Source organism: Rhinopithecus roxellana, chromosome 5 (assembly GCF_007565055.1).
Source record: "Rhinopithecus roxellana isolate Shanxi Qingling chromosome 5, ASM756505v1, whole genome shotgun sequence".
Lineage (NCBI taxonomy): Eukaryota > Metazoa > Chordata > Mammalia > Primates > Cercopithecidae > Rhinopithecus > Rhinopithecus roxellana.
In genome coordinates, this window is record NC_044553.1 from 13754839 (window position 1) to 13779966 (window position 25128).

The following is a 25128-nucleotide window of genomic DNA, read 5'->3' on the forward strand; positions in this document are numbered from 1 at the left end:
CAGCTCCGAGTGCGCGGTAGACTTGAAGCAGGGAGCGCCTGCCCGGTCCATCCCTCCCGGGCCCCGTGTGGCAAGCACCGCTGGTTAAGGCGCCCCAGAACCGAGGATAAGGGTTTCGGAGCCTGTGACTCCAAAGCCCTCTGCAACTTCCCGGCCCCACAGCCCCACCCACTACCACGCGGCCTTCCCCGCAGCCCGCAGGAGACACCTTCGTCCCCGCCCCTCCACAGGTCACCTCCTTCCACGCCCCTCTCTCTTGGCCGGGGCAGCCGGCAGGCAGGGAAGTGTCGTAAAGCCAGGCCCAGGAAACTTTACCCGGGGTAACAGCCGAGGCGCTTTACGGCGACGGCGGCTGAGTGAGAGCCTTGGCGGCTGTGGAGGCGGCCGCGGCTGCGAAGGAGGCGGCCGCAGTGGCTGAGGAAGAGGAGTGGCGGCAGCGGCGGCGGGGACCCGTGCGGGGTGAGCCGCGAGGAGGGGACGGGGAGGGGCCGCGAGTGACAGGGCTGGCGGGTGGGCCCGGGCGGCGGGGACGGTGGCCGGTTGAGCAGCTGGGCGGTGCTGAAGAGCGGGCGGGGGGGGGGGGTGGCGCGGAATTAGGGGGGCAGCTCCGTGAGGGACGGTTTCTGCTTTTGTTCCCCCCACCTCGGCCGCCCCCCACCCTCCGCCCCCTCTTTTCCGCGCTCCTGGGCAAGGTTTCATGGCCTCCCCTCTCGGTCTGTGTCGCTTCTAGGATGGCGGAGGTACCGCCTGGGCCTAGCAGCCTCCTCCCACCACCAGCACCTCCGGCCCCGGCGGCGGCCGAGCCCCACTGTCCCTTCCCGGCGGGGGCCGCCCTCGCCTGCTGCAGCGAGGACGAGGAGGACGACGAGGAGCACGAAGGCGGCGGCGGCGGCAGGAGCCCGGCGGGCGGGGAGTCGGCGACGGTGGCGACCAAGGGGCATCCGTGCCTCCGCTGCCCTCAGCCGCCGCAGGAGCAGCAGCAGCTCAACGGATTGATTAGCCCCGAACTGCGGCACCTCCGGGCGGCCGCCTCCCTCAAGAGCAAGGTCCTGAGCGTAGCCGAGGTGGCCGCGACCACGGCCACCCCTGACGGAGGCCCCAGAGCGACTGCAACAAAAGGAGCCGGGGTACACTCGGGCGAGAGGCCCCCTCACTCCCTCTCTAATAATGCAAGAACTGCGGTCCCCAGCCCGACGGAGGCAGCAGCGGCGAGCGATCCCGTGGCGGCCCGCAATGGACTGGCCGAGGGCACCGAGCAGGAGGAAGAGGAGGAAGACGAGCAGGTGCGGCTGCTGTCTTCGTCCCTGACCGCCGACTGCAGCTTAAGAAGCCCTTCGGGCAGGGAGGTTGAGCCTGGAGAGGATCGGACGATACGATATGTCCGATATGAATCCGAGCTACAAATGCCCGATATCATGAGACTGATCACCAAAGATCTGTCCGAACCCTACTCCATTTATACCTATAGATATTTTATCCACAACTGGCCACAGCTGTGCTTCTTGGTAAGTGGATAGAATAAAAAGAGGGTGAACCAGCAGTGATCCAGACTGTGCGGGGCAGGGAGCGAGGGCCCAGAGTGTGGCAGTGGATATCTCCTGCTGCTTATCATAGTACGTTATATGATGTCAAGTGCGTGTACACATTCCTAGTTATTTAATGAAACTGTTTTAAAGGTAAGACTTCATGATTCGGGTTAATGTGATGCTAGTGTAACTGCAGCAAGCCTAAATGGTGGCGTGTTTCACTGGGGTGGGGGTCTTGTGTCTTGTTTACATTAGATTATAATCGTGTTTAACCGTCTTTAATTGCCCCCCCCGCATCCTCAAACACTTCACAGTAATTTAATTTGAACATGGTTCTATTTGGATAGAGGCCTTTTAGTCTCTCAGTTACAACTATAATCGGGGAAGAGTGTATGCATAAACATGTTTTGGTGAACATGAATGTCAGCAAACTTGGTGTGGCCATATTGGAGAATTAAATCTTACAAGCATTTTCAGTAATTATGGAGATGTTTCCCTTTACTTCAACAGGACAATTAACGGTTATAGCCAGCCTGCTTTCTGGTACTCCATTGCAGAAAGCGCTACTAACACTTTTGGTGGCTGAAAGACTCCTGAAACTTGAACAAAATACCCTTTTGTGAATGTAGAAAACTTAAGTGTGAAATTGTTACTGATCTGATTTTCTTTATTTTTTTTTAATTTAAGAAACTGGTTGAAGATGTGGCCAAACACTAGTAACACTGGCTTGTGTAAATTATAATTGACAATAATATTACACGTAAGTGAAAGACTTTTGGACAGCTTTTTAAAATTTACATAGTATTGGCAGTACCAGTAATTTCTTCACAATAATATTGGCCCATTTCAGTCTCTATGAACCCTTTAACTTAACTGTTGACTGCAGGTGTATGCTTTGTATCAGGTGCTCATAAGCATATTGTTTCTAGATGACATCCATTTAAGGAGTATTTTATAATATGTGAAGGGAAAAGCCACCATTACTTAGTGTTTTAGCATTGGCTTAGTTTCACTTAGTAATTCCCTGCAAGATATTTTGACAATACTTACCTGTCTTTTTGATTATCTAGCTTGGTGGTAATTTGAAAATGTAACCTGGGTATTGTAGATAGTGGTAGTTCTATTTTCTGTCTTAACTTTGCTTAAACTTAAGTACATTTGTTTAAACACTGGGTACTATTTTATATTCTTGAAAAATGCTCTTTCAGTATTCTAAGCATTGTATCAGAATAGTTCTAAGACATGTCTATGTCAGTGAATATGAGAAAATGATTTATAGCACTATTATAAATGTCATATCAAATGCCACTGTAATTGCTAAAAATTGTAGATTTAGTTGTAAGTTAACCCACAGAAGCAGATGATTGAGTCACATTTCAAATTGAAATAGATGTTTTTCTGTCAATTCCAGGAAATTGTTGTGTATATGCTATTCAGTCAACTTTTGAGTCCTGATGTTTACCTAAGCCTTTCTCAACTTGTCTGCCATTTTAGACTCTGGTCAACAATATTAGTAAACTTTAGTTTTGATTTTATGTAGAACCCTTCCAATTCACCAGCTAATGTGTATGTTAGCCTTTAGTAGCTCGTTTGTTTAATATTAAATTCTGAATATCTAGAAATTGCGATATGCACAAGTGGTTGACCTATAAGATTTACTAGTGCCACTATGAATCAGGAGGTATTAAACAATAATAAAACAGTAGTTAAAAAACAACCAGGCCATTTAGAACTGAAACCTTTATCTTGGCATACTTTTAAATTTAAGTTTCCCATGGGAACTATTTTTAAAAAAATGCAAATACGTAAATGTGTATGTTTATTTTAAATCATAACATTTTAGAACTGAAAGGCATCCTAGAGATAATCCAGCCCAACTTAGGTTTTGTTCTGTTTTGTTTTTTGATTGAAAAAAAGAACCAAAGTGACTCAAAATGTTTCAGTCTCCAGATATTTACTGACAGAAGGGTAAAGCTAGAACCCAGTTCTCCTGGCCTCTCATTATGGTAACATAAGAACCTGAAAAATGACATACTCTTGATCCATTCAGTGAAGATTATTGTGTCAGCAAGTTATCGCCACCAAGTGACAGTTGCCCTTACAAAGATCAATCTCAAGAGATTAGAAACCTCCAAAATGTTGCTCTTTTCTGTGGATAACCTGTAATGGGTCAATGGAATATATGGGGTTGAACCTTACAAAATTGCCAATACTTGATTGAGTAACAAAAATGGTAGCTTATTATGATTCTTCCTAATTGTAAAAGATGTAAAAAAAAAAAACAAAAAAAACAATACAAATGTGAGACACTTTCAGTTACTCTGTACTTAACCATTTTATCTTTACCTCTTTTCATAGTAACATTTTCAGTTGTTGGTACCTTTTTGAAGTTCTTAAACTTATGCTCAGCGATGTAACATAGTACTTCCGTTTATTTGTTCTAAATTTAACTTTTTGGCTTCCCCCAGTTTTCTATTTGTAGTGTTCTAGAATTTGGGAATCTCTCACTTCATATTTTTCATAGTTTTATAGACTGACAACCCTTTGGCCTTGTAGTGTTAAGTCTTAATCTTGCCAGGGATTTTTCAGTTCCCATCCCTGAAAAAATACATTTAATAGCATGAATTCCAAATGTATGTGCAGAGCTTTTATTTGGAAAAATTGACAAGCAATTTAATGATTCCTGTAAATGTACCATATATTCATGAGTGGTTTATCAGGAAAAAAATACAGCATTGGTCTTCTTCACTACTAATATCATCTCTATGGTGTATGATACATTGGGCTTTTTAGATGATATATACAGCTTGATTTTTGATCCTACAGATTCTAAATTAGGAGGAAATCAGGTCTTAACAATGAACTAATACAATATTTTGTTTGCTTATTCCATGCTCAAAGGACAAAGATTTATTTGAAATTCCTGTTCAGATTGAAAGTACTGTCCAGTTGTATTGTTTTAATTTTTCCTCATTTTTGGATAGTTTATAAGGTGTAGCTGTTCTGAGGTTTATATCATCGATCTAATACAGGTTTTCATTTCACATGAGCCTGACTTATGAGGTCAGGCCAAAATTTTTTCTGGCCCTTTTAAATATACCATTTGGTCTGTAATAATTTTATGTATGTGTATGTATTTATATGTATTTGTATATACACACATATATTTGAAGTGAGTTATTTTCAGATCAGAAAAAGCTTTCAGAGTTGTTCAAGGCAATTTTTGTGCATACTTTCAGGTCTTTGTTTAAAAAATGTTTTTAAAAGATTGATATATTGTGAGGGAAAAAAATAGAAATAATCATTTCAGAGGTTTATTGACCCAAAATAGTTTTGGAATGTGTGATAAACCAGAAATGAATTAGCGTGGGTTGTTGAATTTCATATTCCTTCAAAAGAATTTTTCTGACCTAGTTTAGGTTTGCATGAAATGGATTAGAATTTTCTTGCCTAAAAGATTTCTCCACAGTTAGAAAAAAAAGGCTTTTTAATCAATTTACAGAATGACAGACTAAAAAAGTCACAAATTTAAAATATGTATTAATTATAAATTGGACATGACTTATTAATTTTTTAACTCATTTCTGCTTTTGTTGAAATAGCTTCTTCTGGAAAACTAATTTATGGAAAACAAACTTCTTACTGACACATTATTTAAACACTTGGAGATATTGTCCTATTTATATTTACCAGAAATACCATGTTACTAGAACTTTTTATCAGCACTGGAATTTTTGAAAAACATTTTTAATGGTAACACTAGAAATCTTAATGAAAATGGGGGATGATTAGAATTTAATACTCTGGAAAGCTGTACATTTTTATTAAAATAGAAATTTCTGTAAAATTAAAGCTTTTAACATAAAGCTTTGATTTTGAACTATAAGTATTCTGAGAGCTTTATGACAGTTATCCACACTGTCAGGAGTATCCTAAAAATGAGACTATGCTATATTTACATATATTAACAAAAACCTCTTAAGTATGATCTAATCAATACCTTATAAACTGCTTTTTCTGAAAATTAAAGTTTTTTTTTCTGATCACAATCTACCATTCAGGTGTAAATATGTATTATATGCAGCTTTCACTAAAACTTCATTAAATTTTTTTATTTTTTTATTTTATTGAGATGGGGTCTCACTCTGTCACCTAGGCTGGAGTACATTGGCATGATCTCAGCTCACTGTAGCTTCTGCTTCCCCAGCTCAAGCCATTCTGTCTCAGCTTTCCAAGTAGCAGGTACAGGTACATGCCACCACACCCAGCTAATTTTTGTATTTTTAGTGGAGACAGGGTTTTGCCATGTTGCCCAGGCTGATCTCAAACCCCTGAGCTCAAGCAATCTGCCTGCCCCGGTCTCCCAAAGTGCTGGATTTATAGGTGTGAGCCACTGCGCCTGGCCATTATTACTAAATTTAACTATTTAAAATTATATTCTGCTGATGGGCAAGTTTTACAATATTTTATGTCCTAATAATTTGTTTTTGCATATTTCCCCTTCCAGAAACTTAGGTCTTTGTTGCAAATAATTGTGATTATAAGCACCTCATACGTAATCTTATAAAGTACTTGAATGTTTACCTTTTGGAAATCTGGTCTTTTTTCCCTAGGCTTTAATAGTAAGCATAAATAATTCATGTTCTAAAGAATATTGAGAAATTTTAACACTAGAACATTTAAAGGAGTTAGGGGATTTAGATTTCTGAAACTTCTGTGACTGCTCTCTTGTAAGAGTTCCCGTTATCTCTTCCCCCGTCAAAAATGCCTACCAATGGTTGGTTGTTGTTTTCTCTGGATCATTGTGCAGTACCTGATGGCAATGTGTTCTTCATAACTGTTTGTTTATTTTTAAGGCCATGGTAGGGGAGGAGTGTGTAGGTGCCATCGTTTGCAAGTTGGATATGCACAAAAAGATGTTCCGCAGAGGTTATATAGCCATGTTAGCCGTGGATTCCAAATACAGGAGAAATGGCATTGGTAAGAAAAATATTATTTCATAGAATGCCTAAGATAAGCTATTTTCATTTTTGTGTTTTGAAATGAAAGACTTAAATGTAAGTATGTAGAAATGAAAAAACCGAGGGAAGAAAATTAAGGCGGTTTTTAATTTTTAATTTCAAAATGGTATTTTTAAAAAGTTCTTAAAATGAATTTTTTCTTTATTGTTTTGACAGTTTTTAACAAGTAGTCGATCATCAGTTTTTACCTCCAGATTTTTTTTTAATCATATTCAAAATGCTTTGCATTATACTAAGTAACACAAGAAATACTGCAATTTATAATTACGTTATGATGGTCTTTCATCCTAGCCTTCAAGCACTTGTCTGTATTTGGGTTAAGTGGGCCTCAATCAAGCCAACATTATGGAAAAATTGTTACCATTACTGGTGTTAGTCATGAACCGTATATTGCAGTTCAGAAAAGATCAGGAGATGAGAATTGATTGTTTCTTATAATTCCCAAACTTAATTTTTTGTTGGGTGTACTTTTCCTGACATGTTTAGTTAATCTTACACTCATGATTTATAATGATCCTTAAAATCATGTAGGGTGGTTTAAAAACACATATTTAGACCCCTCACCCTGAGACTCTTGTTTGTCTTGTCAGAGGTGGGGCTGAAGCTTCCATGGGTGACTGTGATGTAAGCCTGATTAAGCACCACTCTTCTATCGCCGGGTTAGATAACTTTTGTCATTTAAATAACACCATAAAACTCAATAGGCTTCCCGGTGCGGTGGCTGATGCTTGTAATCCCAGCACTTTGGAAGGCCAAGGCAGTTGGATCACTAGGTCAGGAGTTCAAGACCAGCCTGGGCAAGATGGCAAAACCCTGTCTCTACTAAAAATACAAAAATTAGCCGGTCGTGGTGGTGGGCACCTGTAATCCCAGCTACTCAGGAGGCTGAGGCAGGAGAATTGCTTGAACCCAGGAGGTGGAGGTTGCAGTGAGTGTGCCACTGCACTCTAGCCTGGGTGACAGAGCAAGATTCTGTTTCAAAAAACCACTCTTCTAGTCTCTAGGACCTAGTAGCTCTGTGTTCACAATGGAGGATTGGGTAGACAAGCATTTGTCTAAGCATGTCAGATTTTGTGATGTGCTTTAGCGAGTATTCATAAAAAAAGTTTAATACCTATACGAGTATTTAATCATTAGCAGTTTTGTCACTTACGTTTTTTAAAAACTATTTTTTTTTTTTTTGAGACGGAGTCTCGCTTTGTTGCCCGGGCTGGAGTGCAGTGGCCGGATCTCAGCTCACTGCAAGCTCCGCTTCCCGGGTTTACGCCATTCTCCGGCCTCAGCCTCCCGAGTAGCTGGGACTACAGGCACCTGCCACCTCGTCCGGCTCGTTTTTTGTATTTTTTAGTAGAGATGGGGTTTCACCGTATTAGCCAGGATGGTCTCGATCTCCTGACCTCGTGATCCGCCCGTCTCGGCCTCCCAAAGTGCTGGGATTACAGGCTTGAGCCACCGCGCCCGGCTTAAAAACTATTAAGTATTATTGTCCAACCTAAGAGTCTCACATAGTCCTAGATATCATGAGAAGTAACTATAAATAGGTTTACTTAATATGTTAGGTTTAGCCAACTTTATTACAGTGTTACAGCTTTCCACTAAGATTTTTAATGAATTGGGCTTGTTTTATGGAGTAAGTTTGAGCCTTTGATGCATTAAAAAACACTGATAAGGACTCATGATAAATTATAGCCAATTGTTTGGCTAGTTTGAAGGGCAGAAACCAGTGGGTTTAGGGTTGCATCCTGGCCTTTAGACATACTTTGTTTGGGCCATAAAATGTACGCATACTTGTATGCATGCTTTGAAAATTAAGAGTTTTTAATTCAATTTTACTATTTTTTGAGACAGAGTCTTGCTCTGTCGCCCAGGCTGGAGTGCAATGGCGTGATCCCGGCTCACTGCAACCTCTGCCCCCCAGATTCAAGCAATTCTTGTGCCTCAGCCTCCCAAGCCCCTGGAACTATAGGCACACACCACCACACCCGGGCTAATTTTTTGTATTTTTTGTTTTTTTGTTTTTTTTGAGATACAGTCTCACTCTGTCGCCCAGGTTGGAGAGCAGTGGCACTATCTCGGCTCACTGCAACCTCTGCCTCCTGTATTCAGGTGATTTTCCTGCCTCCGCCTCCCGAGTAGCTGGAATTACGGGCACCCGCCACCATGCCTTTCTAATTTTTTATTTTTTAGTAGAGACGGGATTTCATCATGTTGGCCAGGCTGGTCTTGAACTTCTGACCTCCGGTGATCTGCCCACCTGGGCTTCTCAAAGTGCTGGGATTATAGGCTGAGCCACCGCACCCAGCCAGTGTTTTGTATTTTTAATAGAGACGGGGTTTTGCCATGACCTCAGCCTCCAGAGTGCTGGGATTACAGGCCTGAGCCACCATGCCTGGCTAGTTTTTTATATTTTTGATAGAGACGGGGTTTCACCATGTTGGCCAGGCTGGTCTTGAATTCTTGGCCTCAAGTGATCTGCCTGCCTTGGCTTCTCAAAGTGCTGGGATTATAGGCATGTACCACCACGCCCAGCCTAAGAGTTTTTAAATAAAATTTGTCTGTCTTCTCTTAAAATCAGATTTGGCAAATTTTTTCCCTTTTAATATACCAGTTATAATTGACCCTAAACTAGGATACATTTTGCTAGACATTTACAGACACACCACTGACATCATTGGGAGTACCAGACTTCATCATGCTCACTATAGTTTATAGGAACCTACTGTGGGTAACAGCAGTTCTGATGAGGTTGTCATGTGCCTTGTGTCCAGGGGAGTTTGGAAGATCTTTGGTGAGATCAGCTCGGGTTATGCAGTAAGTTCTGGCCAACTCACGGGGAGTTCCTGGGTTGTTCTGGCCATACCATATCTTGTCTTTTTCTCTTTCCCTTTCCTCCTACTTTCAAACACAATAGGACAAACTCCTGCTTGCGGCAAATAATTATGTCTGAGAAAAAGGAGTATGTTGGGAGATAGGTCTTTCAAGAGGAAACGTACTGTTAATGTATAGGTTCTATTGGCTTCTCTTAGCTTATAGCTAAAATTTTTCCCACTTAGTTTGAGATAATCTGTGTATCTGGATTCAAGATAGAAACTAGCATTTGACATTTCTGTGCTTATGAATACTATAATTTAGGTTATCTTTAAGAAATACATTTTTCCTTCATTAATACTCAGATCTATATTCTAGGTACTAACTTGGTTAAGAAAGCTATATATGCCATGGTTGAGGGAGACTGTGATGAGGTAAGTCTTTAAAAATGTTTAATACTTGTTTTCTGGGCATTATTCTTACTGGGTATTTTTTATAAATACTTTGTAATTTATTGCAGATTTCATTGCAGTTTTACTACACAAATGCAGCTTGTGGGGAAAATTATATTCCATTTTAAAACACATGAATTTTTGACCTAGAACAAATTTTAAAATGGAGCTAAAATTTCTTCAAAATGAGTGGGTGGAATCTTAGACATTTTCAGTACACAATTTTGGTATTCAGAGGCTTTATCATCAGTTTTTTAAGGTAGCTCTTATTATAGACTCTGTTATAATTTGCTTACATATTGGCCTTAGTTTCTAACAGTGGGAAAACTATCAGTCTACATGGAGGACACTTCACACTTGAAAATAATCTTTTCAGAATTAAATAATGACAATGTTGCTGGGGGAAGACAACCACTTTTTAAGAGTAGTGCTATCTGTGCATTAACGTAAGAGCATTTTCTCTCTTCAGCTTGTTTGTAAGGTCTGATGGCAGATATAATTTCTTTGTATCCTACTGCACTGTGTTTCTACATATAGTGGGTGCTTGATAAATATTGGTGATGATTGGGAATGTTAACATTTACTGTTGTACAGTGTGGAAGGGAACAAGTATAAACTAGAGAAGTATAGATGTCTTTAACATAGCAGTGGTGACTGAGGAGGAGCAAAGTTGTACTAGTACTTTTATGAGTAATAGAAGTAGCAATTTTTATTATTAGAGGTCAGATATGCCTTAGAGAATTCTCAAAATATGTGAAATTGGGTAACTTTTTTCAAAATATTGACCTTAATAATTTGTTTTAGTGACTTAAAAGAAGTGGATTTTTTGGTACAAAATTTATACACAGCATATATGATATGTGTGCATGTGTTTTTAACAAAGTTCCTTCTGCCATTCTCATGCTTTTCAAATCTTTATCCATCTTTCCATTGATAGCTACTGTTTTTTTGTTGTTGTTTTTGTTTTTGTTTTGTAGAGATGGGAGTCTTGCTATGTTATCCAGCTGGAGACCACTCCAGCTCCTGGCCTCAAGTGATCCTTCCACCTCAGCCTCTCAAAATGTGATTATAGGCATGAGCCGCTGCTCCTGGCCTCTTGCTACTGTTAACTGTTTGAAATGCGTTCTCTCATTTTTTAAACGCACATATATGCAAATATATAGTTTTTAAAAATACAAATGAAGTAATTCTTATTCAGTAATTATTAGCAATAATAATTGCTTTTTTCTTTCAACAACATCTCATGAATACATTTCCGTGTTAGAATACAGAGATTTGCTGCTGAGCATTCTCAGGCTTCTTGTTCACACTAGGCTCTATTCTGACGGATCCACTCTAAGTGGTGGTTATATGAGAAGGCCTACAGACATAATGGGTGGCACAGTGAAGTCATCCTGCGATTTAAAAATATCTAGTTTTACTCCAAAGAAATAATTCACAGATGTCAAAGGATCTCACATTGTTCACAGCTTTTAATATTAAAATGCAGTAGCCAAAGTTTTACATGACTGGTAACTGAAATTTTGAGGAGAGAATTGGATCGGATATGTTCATGAGTATAGGTCCATGTTTGGACCATAGCCACACTGCTTGTCAGCTCATTGAGAAAAGTCAGGTTTCACAAAAGTTGCTTAACAGCTTGGAGAGATCTTTGGGATAATAGATCACGTTTTGATCTTCCACAGAATAGAGAGATCCAGTGAACAGGGGGGTTAAGAGCAGAGAGTATTATGTTCCTATGATGAAACTTTTTCTGAGTTATCCTACTTGCTATCCTAAGTCACTCCTTTGAGGCAGGCTGTGTGCTTTTCTTTAACTGATCAAAGGTTTGGGTAGTGTTGGCTTTTCTTTTTTTTTTTTGAGACGGAGTCTCGCTCTGTCACCCAGGCTGGAGTGCAGTGGCCGGATCTCGGCTCACTGCAAGCTCCGCCTCCCGGGTTCACGCCATTCTCCTGCCTCAGCCTCCCGAGTAGCTGGGACTATAGGCGCCCGCCACCTCGCCTGGCTAGTTTTTTGTATTTTTTAGTAGAGACGGGGTTTCCCCGTATTAGCCAGGATGGTCTCGATCTCCTGACCTTGTGATCCGCCCATCTCGGCCTCCCAAAGTGCTGGGATTACAGGCTTGAGCCACCACGCCCGGCCTAGTGTTGGCTTTTCATTGGAAGTTCTCAGGAATGATATGAACATTTGTGTTGTTTTGGTCTCAAGGTTAAATTCTAAATTAATGATACATTTTAATGGTATGCATTTCCAGCCTAAAAAGCTAATGCTGATTCATTCATTTTTTCTTTTGCAACAATGAATATTACTTAATCTTTAGGCTGACATCAGGGATAGCTTTGTGAACTTTTTCCTTTTGTATAATTTTAAATGGATGGTTTTTGCAGTTTGTGAATACCTCTGTCTCTTGATTAGATAACTTTTTCTTGGTATAAAAATTTTGCTTATCTGCATCCAAGATTACTCAGATCGAATAATTTGCCATATGAACTCTTGTTTACTCTATAAGATCTGGTAGCTATCTGGTTTTCCTTTCCTTGTTAAAATACTTTAGTCTTTAAGACCCAATTCAAATACCAACAACTCCTTTAAGTTTTTCTTGATCGTTCTGAACAGAATCCATTGCACTTTTCTCTTATTTTTGTTACTCTTTCTGTAATATTTGTTGCACTTAATTTCACTTGTTCAGTGCCTTAGCACAGTGTAGGACAGAGATACCTTCTCTTGTTTGTTGCGATATTCTTGGTGCTTAGTGTGACATTTGTGATACAGTAACTGCTTCATAAATATTTTTTTCATGATTAGTTCTGTGCTTCCAGCACGGTGTTTGTACCCCTCTCTCTCTTGTTTAAGCACTTTAAAATTTTGACTTGTATTGCTGTTAACTTGTCTTTCTCTCTGAACTTTCTGTAAGCTTTCTAAAAACACCAATTGTCTTATTTTTGTTCATAGTAGCAATTTTTTTTTTTTTTTTGAGACAGAGTCTCGCTCTGTTGCCTGGGCTGGAGTGCAGTGGCCTGATCTCAGCTCACTGCAAGCTCCGCCTCCCGGGTTCACGCCATTCTCCTGCCTCAGCCTCCCGAGTAGCTGGGACTACAGGCGCCCGCCACCTCGCCCGGCTAGTTTTTTGTATTTTTTAGTAGAGACGGGGTTTTACCGTGTTAGCCAGGATGGTCTCGATCTCCTGACCTCGTGATCCGCCCGTCTCGGCCTCCCAAAGTGCTGGGATTACAGGCTTGAGCCACCGCGCCTGGCTGCATTTTTTTTTAAAAGGCATCTTCAGGGTTAACCAAGTTGTTAAAATGCCTTTGAAATGATAAATCTCCAAAAATACAGTGATTAATGAAAATGCAAATAAACATGTGCTTTCACTTTCATTAATTTAGACCAACCTTCCTTTCTTTTAAAGGGTTTAGAAATTTTGACAAATTATCTGAAAATCTATGAAAGACATTTGACAAAGGTTTTAAATTAGATTTTCTACTACTTAGGTTATTCTGCTATTTTAAAAATTCTTACAAAGATAAAGATTTTAAAATCTGTGAACCTTTTAATAGAGGTACATTTGACCAGGCACTGGGCTCATGCCTGTAATCCCAGCACTTTGGGAGGCCCAAGGCTGGCGGATCAGTTGAGGTCAGGAGTTTGAGATCAGCCTGGCCAACATGGTGAAACCCCATCTCTACTAAAAATACAAAAATTCGCTGGGCGTGGTGGCACACGCCTGTAGTCCCAGCTACTCAGGAGGCTGAGGCAGGAGAATCACTTGAACCCTAGAGGCGGAGGTTGCAGTGAGCCAAGATTGCACCGCCACCACTGCTGCTCTCCAACCTGGGAGACAGAGTGAGACTTTGTCTCATAAAGAGATACATTTGGAAATCTCCGTGAAACCTTACCCTGCTCCATGGCAAAAAAAAAAAAAAAAAAAAAAAAAGATACATTTGGAAATCTCTGTGAAACCTTACTGTGCACATCAAACAATTTTCACTTTCTATTCTGTCTACAGAATTTGTGACCTTGAGTCATGTTTATATTGTTCTTTGTTGTTACTAGTCATTTTAAACTCAGAGTATTCAGCCAGAGTTATTAGTAATCACAGAATTGAAAGGTAGATAATGTTTTTCTCCAAATAATGCTGCACTGTTCCTGGTCTAGTTGATGTTTTCATTTTGTCTTACTGTGATTTTCCCAACTTTTCATATCAGAATTAGGTATATGTTAAAACAGTATAGCTAAATTTTTTTTTCATTTTCTATGTATTTGGAGCTGACACAAAACATTATAGTATCAAAAGAGGAAACAAGTGGATTTGTTACTTCATGAGTAAGAAATACATTACCAGTGTGCTGATCTGGCTTAAATTTATTTACACCCCCACATGCTCTGGCTGCCAGATGTGTAGCAGCTAGGACAAGTGCCTTAGGTTCATGTTTCACAATAGAAGAAAGAATAAGATAAATACATATAGAATGAATGAGTTTTCTATGATGTAGATTTTAAAGTAGGATCTGTGTACCTAAAATCAACCTACTTGGTGGCCATTTACATTTATGGACTTTTTTTCCTGAAGTAAATTAGAATTTGGGCAGGTGATTGATCAGTATCAGTATGATGAATAGTGCCTCGATGTTTAAGCCATTGATATCCTTAAAATCTTAATCTCTGAAAACTTCAAGTTGTTTTTTGTTTTTGTTTTTTTGTTTTGTTTTGTTTTTTGGTTTTTTTTTTTTTTTTTTTTTTTTTTGAGAGTTTTAGGCTGGGCGCAATGGCTCATGCCTGTAATCCCAGCACTTTGGGAGGCCAAGGTGGGTGGATCACGAGGTCAGGAGTTCGAAACCAGCCTGGCCAATATGGTGAAACTCTGTTTCTACTAAAAAGATACAAAAATTAGCCAGGTGTGGTGGTGTGTGCCTGTAATCCCAGCTACTGGGGAGGCTGAGGCAGGAGAATCGCTTGAACCCAGGAGGCAGAGGTTGTAGTGAGCCAAGATCGTGCCGCTGTGCTCCAGCCTGGGGGACAGAGCAAGACTCCCATCTCACCAAAAAGGAAAAAAAAAAAAAAAAAGAGTTTTAGGTCGATTACTGTGATATGAATAGCCAGAGATAACTGATCAGAATACAGTGGAATTAGGATTTCCTAATGGAATTTAAATTTATAGTATCTTAAAATATTTTCAGTTGAAAATCATGTCATTTAATTTTTGCTTATTTACATTAAAGACATTTTTTCCATCGAAAAACCATTATGAACATTACAGAAAACTTGAGAAACAGAAGAAGAAAGTTCACTACCTACCCTTCTAGCACGTTGTATTAGTCTGTTTTCACCTTGCTGATAAAGACATACCTGAGACTGGGCAGTTTACAAAAGAAAGAATACCACATTGGATTTACAATTCCACATGGCTGGGGAAGCCACAATCCTGGCAGAAGGCAAGGGAGGAACAAGTCACATCTTACGTGGATGGTGGCAGGCAAAGAGAAAAGAGCTTGTACAGGGGAATTCCTCTTTTTAATACTATCACATCTCGTGCGACTTAATTCACTCATGAGAACAGCACGGGAACGACTTGCCCCCATGATTCAGTTACATCCCACCGGGTCCTTCCCACAGCACATGGGAATTCAGGATGAGATTTGGGTGGAGACACAGCCAAACAGTATCACACATCCAATTTGGTGTTTTCTTTCTTTTTTTGTTGCATACATTTTTTATTTTTACTAGACAGTTTCTTCTGTAAATAGCATGCTATATAACTTGTTGCAGACTGTTTACAATCTGCTATTCAAACCCATGACTTTCCCTACAACCTGATTTGCTTGACCTACCTAATGCTATTTATTTCTAGCAATATAAAGGTAATACAAAAGACATTTTGGTAATTTTTAGACAGATAATCTGGTAGCTGACTGCATTTTGTACAATTAAAAGAATAAAATAGATCACATTAGCACTAATGACTAAATTAGATTATTAGGAGCCACAAGGAGATCTAAGTTATTTTTCGAAATAACTTATACTTTTCTAAGTTAGAAAAGTCCAACTTAGAAAAGGTACAGTCATTCTTTTTCCCCCATGATATGAAAGATTACTTTTTAGCTTTTTAATTAGACTATATTTATTATGTTTATTAAGTATTTTCTAATTATATATATGTGTATATATATAAAACATCTTTAGTTTCACTGGAAATATTTTGCTATGTGATAGAGGCTGCAAGGTAAAGAACAGAATACAGTGGGGTTAGCTAAACTGCAAGGATTTTGGGTGAGTAGTTTGGCCTAATAACTGAGTATGAGAAGCCTGGTTTCTGTATTTATCGTCTGTCACTTGCCAGTTGTATGACTGTAGGCAGGCTGTTTAACTTTTTCTGGTTTCTCTTTGTCTCTGCAACATGATGTTAATTCTGATCTTAAAGAGATGTTGTGAAGAGCAGTACTATTTGTTGTTCATTCAGCAGTGGAAGGGCTTCTAGGTGCCAGACAGTGTGGTAGTGCTAAAGTTCTAGCAATGAACAAGCCTGCCCTCCAGGAGCTTCCAGCCTACAGTATTAAAAAATACTATCTTAAACAGTAATGTTTTGTAATGGTTTGGCTTATCCTGATAATGGTCTGTTGCTGTTGCAAAGAGGATCAGTGGAATTTCACTGTAATTTTTTTTCGCTGTTAAGTAGAATTCAACTCTGTCAAGTTTCTTTAGGACCAAAATAACCTCGTTTTATGGTGAATTTCTAATATAAATCCAGATATTCTTTTAATATGTTTATAAGAATTTGAGAATTAAAAATTAGTTACTTTATCCTGGCATTTTTCTGTTGTGTCAAATAATTTTCTAAAGAAAGAATCACTTTGTTTAGAAAATATGAGTGTGCCAGGAGAATCTTTACATTTTAACTGAGTGAGACCTTGGTGTAATTTTTTCTCTATGTAATTGAGCCTCATTTCATTAATCTATTAGGATGCCAACAAACTTGAACTCAGTTCTTAACCACATCTCAAGTGTGTATTTGTGTAGTGGTGGTAGCCTCAGATGTGTTTGGAATATTTTAGATTGCTGAATATTAATGATGGTGGACTTAGAATCCCTTTCATGTTAAGTAGGTTAGATTTCCTGGTCACTGCTTTGCTTTACTTTGGGAAATAATCAGGGGGGAGGTACAGTAGGGTAGTTACTATTAAACTTTAGTTCATAATTGGACCCTGTTCTGTCCTTGCTCTATTGGTGGCCTTGAGTTTTATTCATCTGTAAAATGGATAACCACATCAATTTCATAGGGTTATTGTGAAAATAAAGCTACATAATACATGTAGAATGCTTTACATTGCACATAGTACAGCTCTAATAAATATTAGCTGTCATATTTTAAAATTGTCACTTTTTATTTGAAATCAATTCCAAGTTTTGAGTTGTTGTGACTTTAGTGTTTCTCAAATTAAATTGCTTTGATTTAACGTTTTAGCTATAATTAGGTGCTGGACCTAATAACAGAATTGCAGGAATTACCCAAGAGAATTGTTAAAAACTAAAAACTTGTATTGACCAGACTGAGGTGTTACAGACTCTAGTATGACATACGTTACTAGAAATTTAATTGTGTGTGTGTGTATATGTGAGTATTTTAATTTGTTTTTTGAAACAGTCTCGCTTTGTCGCCCAGGCTAGAGTGCAGTGGTGCACTCACAGCTCACTGCAGCATCAACCCCTTGGGCTCAAGTGATCCTCCCACCTCTGCCCCCCTAAGTAGCTGAGACTATAAGCACACACCACCAAACCTGGCTAACTTTTAAAGTTTTTTGTAGAGATGGGTTTTCACCACGTTGCGTAGACTGGTCTCAAACTCCTGGGCTCAAGTGATCCGCCTTGGCCTCCCAAAGTGCTGGGATTATAGACATGAGCCACCGCACCTGGCCAAATTGTGTTTTTTTAAGTGCAGAGAGAAATTGACGTTTACTTATCTTAAACCAGTTTATTTCCTGTACAACTTTTATTTTAGGTTTTCTTAGGAGCGAATTTATTTTCTTCATCCTGAACTAATTACTTCATTTTAGATCCTTTAAAGGTTTAGATTTAGCATTGGTCCCTGCTGTTGGGCTTACCAGCTAGGAGAGATGACATACCACTCATCAAATGTTGAGTAAGAATGTGTCATAGGAACAGTGCAGAATGCTGCTGGGTGATATAAAAGGAAAGGGGCACTGTCCCCAATCTGGAAGTGACAAGGTAGGGCCAAAAGAGAGGAGGATAGGAAGAGCATGCTTCCAGAGAGAGAACAGTTTATTTGAATGGTCTAAGGTGGGAGAGATCATGGTGGGTCCCAGAAACTGAAAATTCAGTGCTGAGCATGGAAACCAAGAAGAGAGAGACCTAAAGCAAAGCTGAGGCCAGTATATTGATGGACTTTTTATGTCTGTTGATATTGTTTTTACATTGTGGACTTTCTCTTGAGGACAAGAGGGAATCAATAAACAGTTTTAAGTAGAGAATTAACAAGAGCATCAGCCTAACTCTATTTATAGAGAATGGGAGACCTCTTGAGTTAGGAGGCTCTTGTAATTACAGTGAGAGTTGATGGCCGCTTGCACTGTGGTGTATCGAGCATAGAAAGAAGAGGACTACTTAGAGATTTAAGAGGGAGAATTGACAAAATCAGTGCTTGGATGCATATAGGTGGTTGGAGAGGAATGAGGTTCAAAAATGACTCTTGGGTTTCAGGTTTGAGGCATTGATGTGGTGGGATGGTGATCCTGTTTACTGAGATATAGAATTGTGGAGGAAGAGCAGATTATGAATTCAATTTTGGATATAAGTTGAGGTACTGTCTAGACCAGTGGTTCTCAAATGTCCCTTGACCAGCAGCAACATCATCATCTGGCAATTTAAAAATGTTAAAAATGCAGATTTTTGCCGGGCGCGGTGGCTCAAGCCTGTAATCCCAGCACTTTGGGAGGCCGAGACGGGTGGATCACGAGGTCAGGAGATCAAGACCATCCTGGCTAACACAGTGAAACCCCGTCTCTACTAAAAATACAAAAACTAGCTGGGCGAGGTGGCGGGCGCCTGTAGTCCCAGCTACTCGGGAGGCTGAGGCAGGAGAATGGTGTAAACCCGGGAGGCGGAGCTTGCAGTGAGCTGAGATCCGGCCACTGCACTCCAGTCTGGGCGACAGAGTGAGACTCCGCCTCAAAAAAAAAAAAAAAAAAAAAAAAATGCAGATTTTTGTGTCCTACTGCAAACCTACTCATAAACTCTGGGGGTGGGGCTCAGCAATCTATTTTAACAGGCCCTTCAGGTGATTATGACACACTCTTAACATTTTGAATACCTCTTGTCTGGATTCAGCAAACACTGTTAGTAAAAGGCCCATTAGTGATTACTTTAGGCTTTGTGGACCATAGGTCTTTGTGGCAACTGCTCAGCTCTGCCCTTGTATTGAGAAAGCCGCCACAGACATCATGTAAACAAATAAACATGGCTGTTTGACTAAAACTTCTATTTACAAAACAGACAGCAGGCGCATTTGGCCCAAAGTCTATAGTTTGCAGACTCTGGTCTAGACTCCAGACAAATGTTGTAGTTATTGCCAGGATAAATGACACATTAATGAAAATATGGAAGTTGGAAGTCAATCTGAATAGCTGCTTTTAATAATATGGCTTATTATTTTAAGGAAATAAACCAGTACTTTTGATTGTTGATTTTTTCATCCTTAGTCATTTTACCTTTCCCCACAGGGAAATAATTAATCTTTGTTTTACTATAAAACATACTCTCATTGCTAAAAATTTCAAACATCACAAAAATCAGTATAACAGAAGATACATCTCCAGTGGTCCTCCAAGCCCTTGACCCAAATATAATATTACAATTTTGATGACTATTTTTGAGTTATTTCTGTATATTATTTATTGTTTTCACTATCAATTTTTAAAATAACGTATGATTTTTGAAAAATTGTTTACTTGGTAAGTGATTTTTCAAATTATGTAATTATAACTTAGTTTTTTTCTCATTTCTTTGAAGGTTGTTTTGGAAACCGAAATAACAAATAAGTCTGCTTTGAAACTTTATGAAAATCTTGGTTTTGTTCGAGATAAGAGGCTGTTCAGATACTATTTAAATGGAGTTGATGCACTGCGACTTAAACTGTGGCTGCGTTGAGAAACTGACATCGAGAAACAACTTTCAACCACACAGAATCGACCTTTGCATGCAATGCAATTTGTACAGAATTGCTTTGCAGGTGGATTTAGTAATTTCCATGCAGCTCTTATCTGTCAGTGTCTCATTGAGTGTCGCACAATATTTGTTGCACTTTGGCATGGCGCATTTGTTCTGAATTAAAAGATTGTTTTAAACTTCAGGAGTTCTTTTGGTACCAACAAGATGTGCCAGTTGATAGCCAAGATTTATGTGTTCATTTGCAAAGTCTGCTGACAATGTTATTTACACAGTGATCATTTTTTCACAGAACCAGTAAGTGGAACATAATTTTTGTTCCTTAAAAAAGCCAATGTGGATTGTAAAAGCCTCTAAGTATACTAACATTTCACACAAAACCTGCCCTAGTTTTCTGAAGGGGGTGAGGGAGAAGATGCTTCAGTTTTAGGTTTAATTTTTTCAATATTAAATTTTCCATTCTTGAATATTGGTACCTCAGTGATTAGTGAATGAAAAAAATGTAGGGTGGGGTATGTCTTACAATGAGTAAAGGTAACAATTAAATTTTGTCTGCCAGTGCCTGTGTAGATGAGTATATTTGTCTTCATCTCTAGTTTTTGAATGCATGCTATCTTTTCCTTTTCTTTAAGGCCTTTGCAAGCAAACTTTTGTTTTTATTTAAATTCTAAATTTGATAAATTATTTCAGATTTTTATAATTTGGATACTTTTTTCAGGTGAATAACAGAATGGTTTACTTTAGAAGTCCCTTTTTCCTTACAGTAACAAGTTGAATCTACTTGGAAAATTGAGAAATGGCTCAAAAAAGATAAGAAAAGTTGATGGAGCCGGGAATTGCTGGGTTTTAGATGCACTTTTTCTTTTGAGAGTAAGGGAAGTTTTGGAAAAGAATAGAAAATTAGTGTAAATTGATATGATTTTATTTAATCAAAATTACTGCTACGCTGTGAAGAACAGCTTTTACAACGTAGCTGAATTTGTTTTTCCCACTTGATTTGGATTCACATTGCTTTCATTTCTTAAAATGCTTCCCTTTAGGTTCTTGGTCTTGGAAATAAATTTCAAGGTGCATTGTATCCATTTTAAGCTGCTTTATTTTATTTTCACTTGTATGAGCAAATTCTTAGGGGAGCTTTGCTTTTCTTCTGCCAGAAAAACAAAAGGGGGAAATGAAAATCTTTTTTGGAATGAGTTCTGTGGGTTTTCTTAACCGCCACCATGTTTATTAGTTACATTGTGTTTTGGCCAATCAGTGCAATGTAACAAATTTTAAAGTTAATTGCTTTCAATTGAGTCAGTAAACCTGTGATAGATAATTTATTTAACTGGAAAACCTAGGTACCCATAAGAAAAAAGATTCATTCTCTGTGAAAACTGTAGGAATCTGTTGTTGTTGTTTTCATTTGAATATACTCTACTTCTGCTCTAGTATTTGGTTTGGAATATATTTTGTGGCTCTAATTACTGTATTTTTAAAAACCCTACCTCCATTAACAGTTGGTAAAGGCCCCTTTTCAGGAAAGTTTGTTGCTTTTTTTTTTTTTTTTAAAAGGAAAGCTGCTCTTTGCTCAGTATAGTGTTTTGAAGGTGAACATAGTAACAAATACTTTAAAAATAAAGATACACAATTTATATTTGAAAATAAAAACTTTCTGCTGGTGGAATTACTTATAGTTCTTTATTTTTAAAGACAACGTTTTCCATTTTATGTTGCTCGTGAAAGTTTAATGGGCAGGATACTGGTTATAATAAAAATGTGGTAACCACACAGTACTCAGCTTTTCAGTATGTTTTTGGTCAAACTTCGTTTAGGCACTAGCATTTAGAAGAATACCAACCATAGTGATGCTTTTGTTATTTAATATGAAGGAAATTGAACTAAAACATATTTAGGTCATCAAATTTTATTTCACTCCTTTATATTTGACTTGCTGGTTGATGCATAATGGTTGATGAACATATATTTGCTTGAATCACTAATGGGGATGGTTGTAAAGTAGATAGATGGCCGGTCATTGGTTCAACCATTTTAGTGTTTTTGCCAGATTGTCAGTGAAACCATCATACTGACCTTTTCCTCCGAAATTGCCAAATTAACTGAACTGATTGGGTGTTTGTAAACATGACGTTAACTGTGTGACTAAAAAGTCAGATGGTTGCCATATTGTTTGGTGAATGTTAAATGTCAGTGTATGCCTTATGTCTTTAATTGGGTATGCAAAAAATTTTTTTACTTAAGTAGATTAAAATTTTAACCTCTAGCATGAAAACCCAACACCAACACTGAAAGACTCCATTCAGGTTGAAGTAGCCTCAAACAGTAATTTACTTTTTGATAATAGGCTGTTATTTTTCTTAAATAAGCTTAAAATAATTCTATTTGAAATTGATAGCATGGGTTCACTTGGCTAAAACTGAGCAAAATAGGTGCAACTTTCTTTTAATGGGGTGCTGCCTCTTTAGGACTGACTGTACTATCCACTGACACTGGTTTGGCAGTTGGTACTGCTGAACATTTTTATACATGCTACCATGAAGCTATATATGTTAGTATTGAAGAAGCTAACGGGTATACTATCATTTTTGATGTGTGGGCTGATTATAATTTCCTGTACATTGGGATGAAACTACTTTAGCAAAGTCCACAGATCAGAAACCAGACAGTAGTTTTTGAAGTGGAAACCAGCAAAATAAGAAAAAATAAAAAGTCAATTTTAATATTTTCTGCCTCTTTCCCAAATTACCCTTCCCACTTGCTCGACAAATCTATGTAAAGCAGTTTGTTTTTCATGTTTTAACTTTACCTTGCCCTGTGTTATGGTACTGGCTGACATGTCTAAGACTGGATGTGTATATTTATTATGGTGTCTAAAAATCATGAAGTTCATCACTTTTCAGGAGTATAGATAAAATCAAATTGGTAGTGCATCAGAGTTACTTTTCAGTGCACCATGACATCACTAAAATGAGTGCTGTAATGTTACAGGGCTTTCAGGTTTGTAAAAACATAACCATAAATTATATTGACGTCAGATATGAGTTGAGTATCTATAAAATATCACGTGTATCTCAAAATATTGGACTGCTGTTTGACTGGATATTGCTGCATAATTTTCTTCTATTGTCCCATATCCTTTTGGAGAGAGATTTAATGGGATTTGAAATGTGCAAGCTGTCTAAATAAGATGCAGTCAAATAAAGTATGGTTAAGTTGTGTTTGCATTTTTCTTTTAGATACAGCTGTGTGCATTTTATGATTGGGTTGTTTTGCTTTTACCCACTAAGTAAAACAGCAACAAGCAATATATTATTTCCCACTTCCTGCCTTTCATCTAAGAGTTACAGGGAAGACGTATTACATAATTGTCATCACTGTTGTGTGTTCTGACAAAGTAAATTTGAAAATAATGTGAACTTGATTTTCCTAAAAGTATTCAGTTAGTCAACTCATATGTCAGATATCAGTACATTTTCCATGTGTTCAGTCAAAAGTTTATCTTCTTAGCCTGTTTCATAGCAGTTTATTTCTAAGACAGTTTTTATTTTAATTTACTTTTTTGTCTGTACACTGCCACCTAATGTTCCCCCCGCCCCACCCTTGGTAAGACACCAAAGTAAAATAGAGCAATATCTAAAGAGCCTTTGCCCCTGTCTTGTGAGGAGCTTTAAATAGCTGTGAATACTTCTATATGTCAAGATTTTCAGATTTAAGTGGAAGGATGAAATGATCTGTTTTAATCATTTAACTGCTAAATTACTTTTATCATGCATGCCAAATCTTTACATTATTCTTTATAGTAATGCTGTAAAAGTATCTGAGTTTGTTTTATTTGGGCCTTATATGGAACCCTAAATACTTCATAAATTCAGTCTAAAGTCTAAGAACCAGAAGGTTGATACCATTTTTTCACACCAGTGAACACATCATCATTAACCTGTAGCCCAGAAGTGTTAGATTTATTTATTTTTTGATACAGAGTCTCACTCTGTCGCCCAGACTGGAGTGTGGTGGCACAATCTTGGCTCACTATAACCTCTGCCCCCTGGGTTCAAGCAATTCTTGTTCCTCAGCCTCCCGAGTAGCTGGGACTACAGGCGCATGCCACCATGCTCAGCCAATTTCTTATATTCTTAGTAGAAACAGAGTTTCACCATATTGACCAGGCTGGTCTCAAACTCCTGACCTCAAGTGATCTGCCCACCTCGGCCTCCCAAAGTGTTGGAATTACAGGCGTGAGCCACCATGCCCAGCCTATGATACTCTTTTTATAAGCAACTTTTAAAAAGTTTTTAGAATCTCATAAGCATATAGCACGGTTACACTTTCTTCAGATCACTCCTGTCCAGTAACACTTCATATGAGGATAGATGTGTCCTTTTCACTCCCCAATATGGTAGTTACTAGTCACATGTAGCTACTGAGCCCCTGAAGTATGGCTGGGATGATTGAGCTGAATTTGTAATTTTAATTAAAGTTAGCCACATGCGGTTTGTGGCTACTGTATTGGACAGCAGAGCTTTAGATAATTTAGGCGATAATAACAGGAAGAGAGTGTTTGTATAGGTTGAAATGTAAAACGGAAGGATCACAATTAGGCCAGATGTGGTGGCTCATGCCTGTTATCCCAGCATTTTGGGAGGCTGAGATGTTAGTCTGCGACCAGCCAGGACAGCATAGCAAGACTGTCTCTGAAAAATCTTTTAAAATAACACAACTAAAAATTACCTCGGAGCAAAAGTATAGCTGAACTGTTTATACTGACAATATATTTCATTAATACAGTGTTTGACCACTCTCCACCCCACCAACCACTGCCCTCATTATGTAGCCTTTCTGAGAAAAGCAGCCCTTTCAGATTTTATTGTTGGAAGTTCCTTGGGTTGCAGAGATGCAGATTCAAGTGCCAAAAGTTGTTTCTGATGAGACTCATCTTTTTAGCCTTAAAATATGTGTATAGTTGGCCCTAATAGTTTCTCATTTTAGATGAATTTAAAATCATTTCACTTCTAAATGAGATTGGTCATCTCATGAGTGGTGAAGTTGGAACATGGAGGTCTGTCATATTTTTAACCTCCAAGATCCACTTAAGGGATGAGGCCAAAGGCCAATGTTATTTCTAGAAGAACCAGATTAATTTTGCTG

At 38.6% G+C, this 25128-nt stretch overlaps 1 protein-coding gene across 1 annotated transcript; it reads left to right on the forward strand.

Moving 5' to 3' along the window:
- The first annotated feature begins 306 nt into the window (after window positions 1-306).
- NAA30 (N(alpha)-acetyltransferase 30, NatC catalytic subunit) lies at window positions 307-23218 on the forward strand. The gene is made up of 5 exons (XM_030931062.1): window positions 307-459; window positions 731-1505; window positions 6383-6506; window positions 9734-9789; window positions 19828-23218. Exons 2-5 carry the CDS (start codon window positions 732-734, stop codon window positions 19963-19965), a joined length of 1092 nt encoding a protein of 363 aa, XP_030786922.1. The 5' UTR covers window positions 307-459; window position 731; the 3' UTR covers window positions 19966-23218.
- Window positions 23219-25128: the final 1910 nt, after the last annotated feature.

Excerpts from the sequence above, each read along its gene's own strand:
- NAA30 (XM_030931062.1), top strand. The coding sequence starts at position 732 with ATGGCGGAGGTACCGCCTGGGCCTAGCAGCCTCCTCCCACCACCAGCA. Across the intron at positions 6,507-9,733 it reads ATACAGGAGAAATGGCATTG|GTACTAACTTGGTTAAGAAA; the intron begins GTAAGAAAAATA and ends TCTATATTCTAG. Across the intron at positions 9,790-19,827 it reads TTGAGGGAGACTGTGATGAG|GTTGTTTTGGAAACCGAAAT; the intron begins GTAAGTCTTTAA and ends ATTTCTTTGAAG.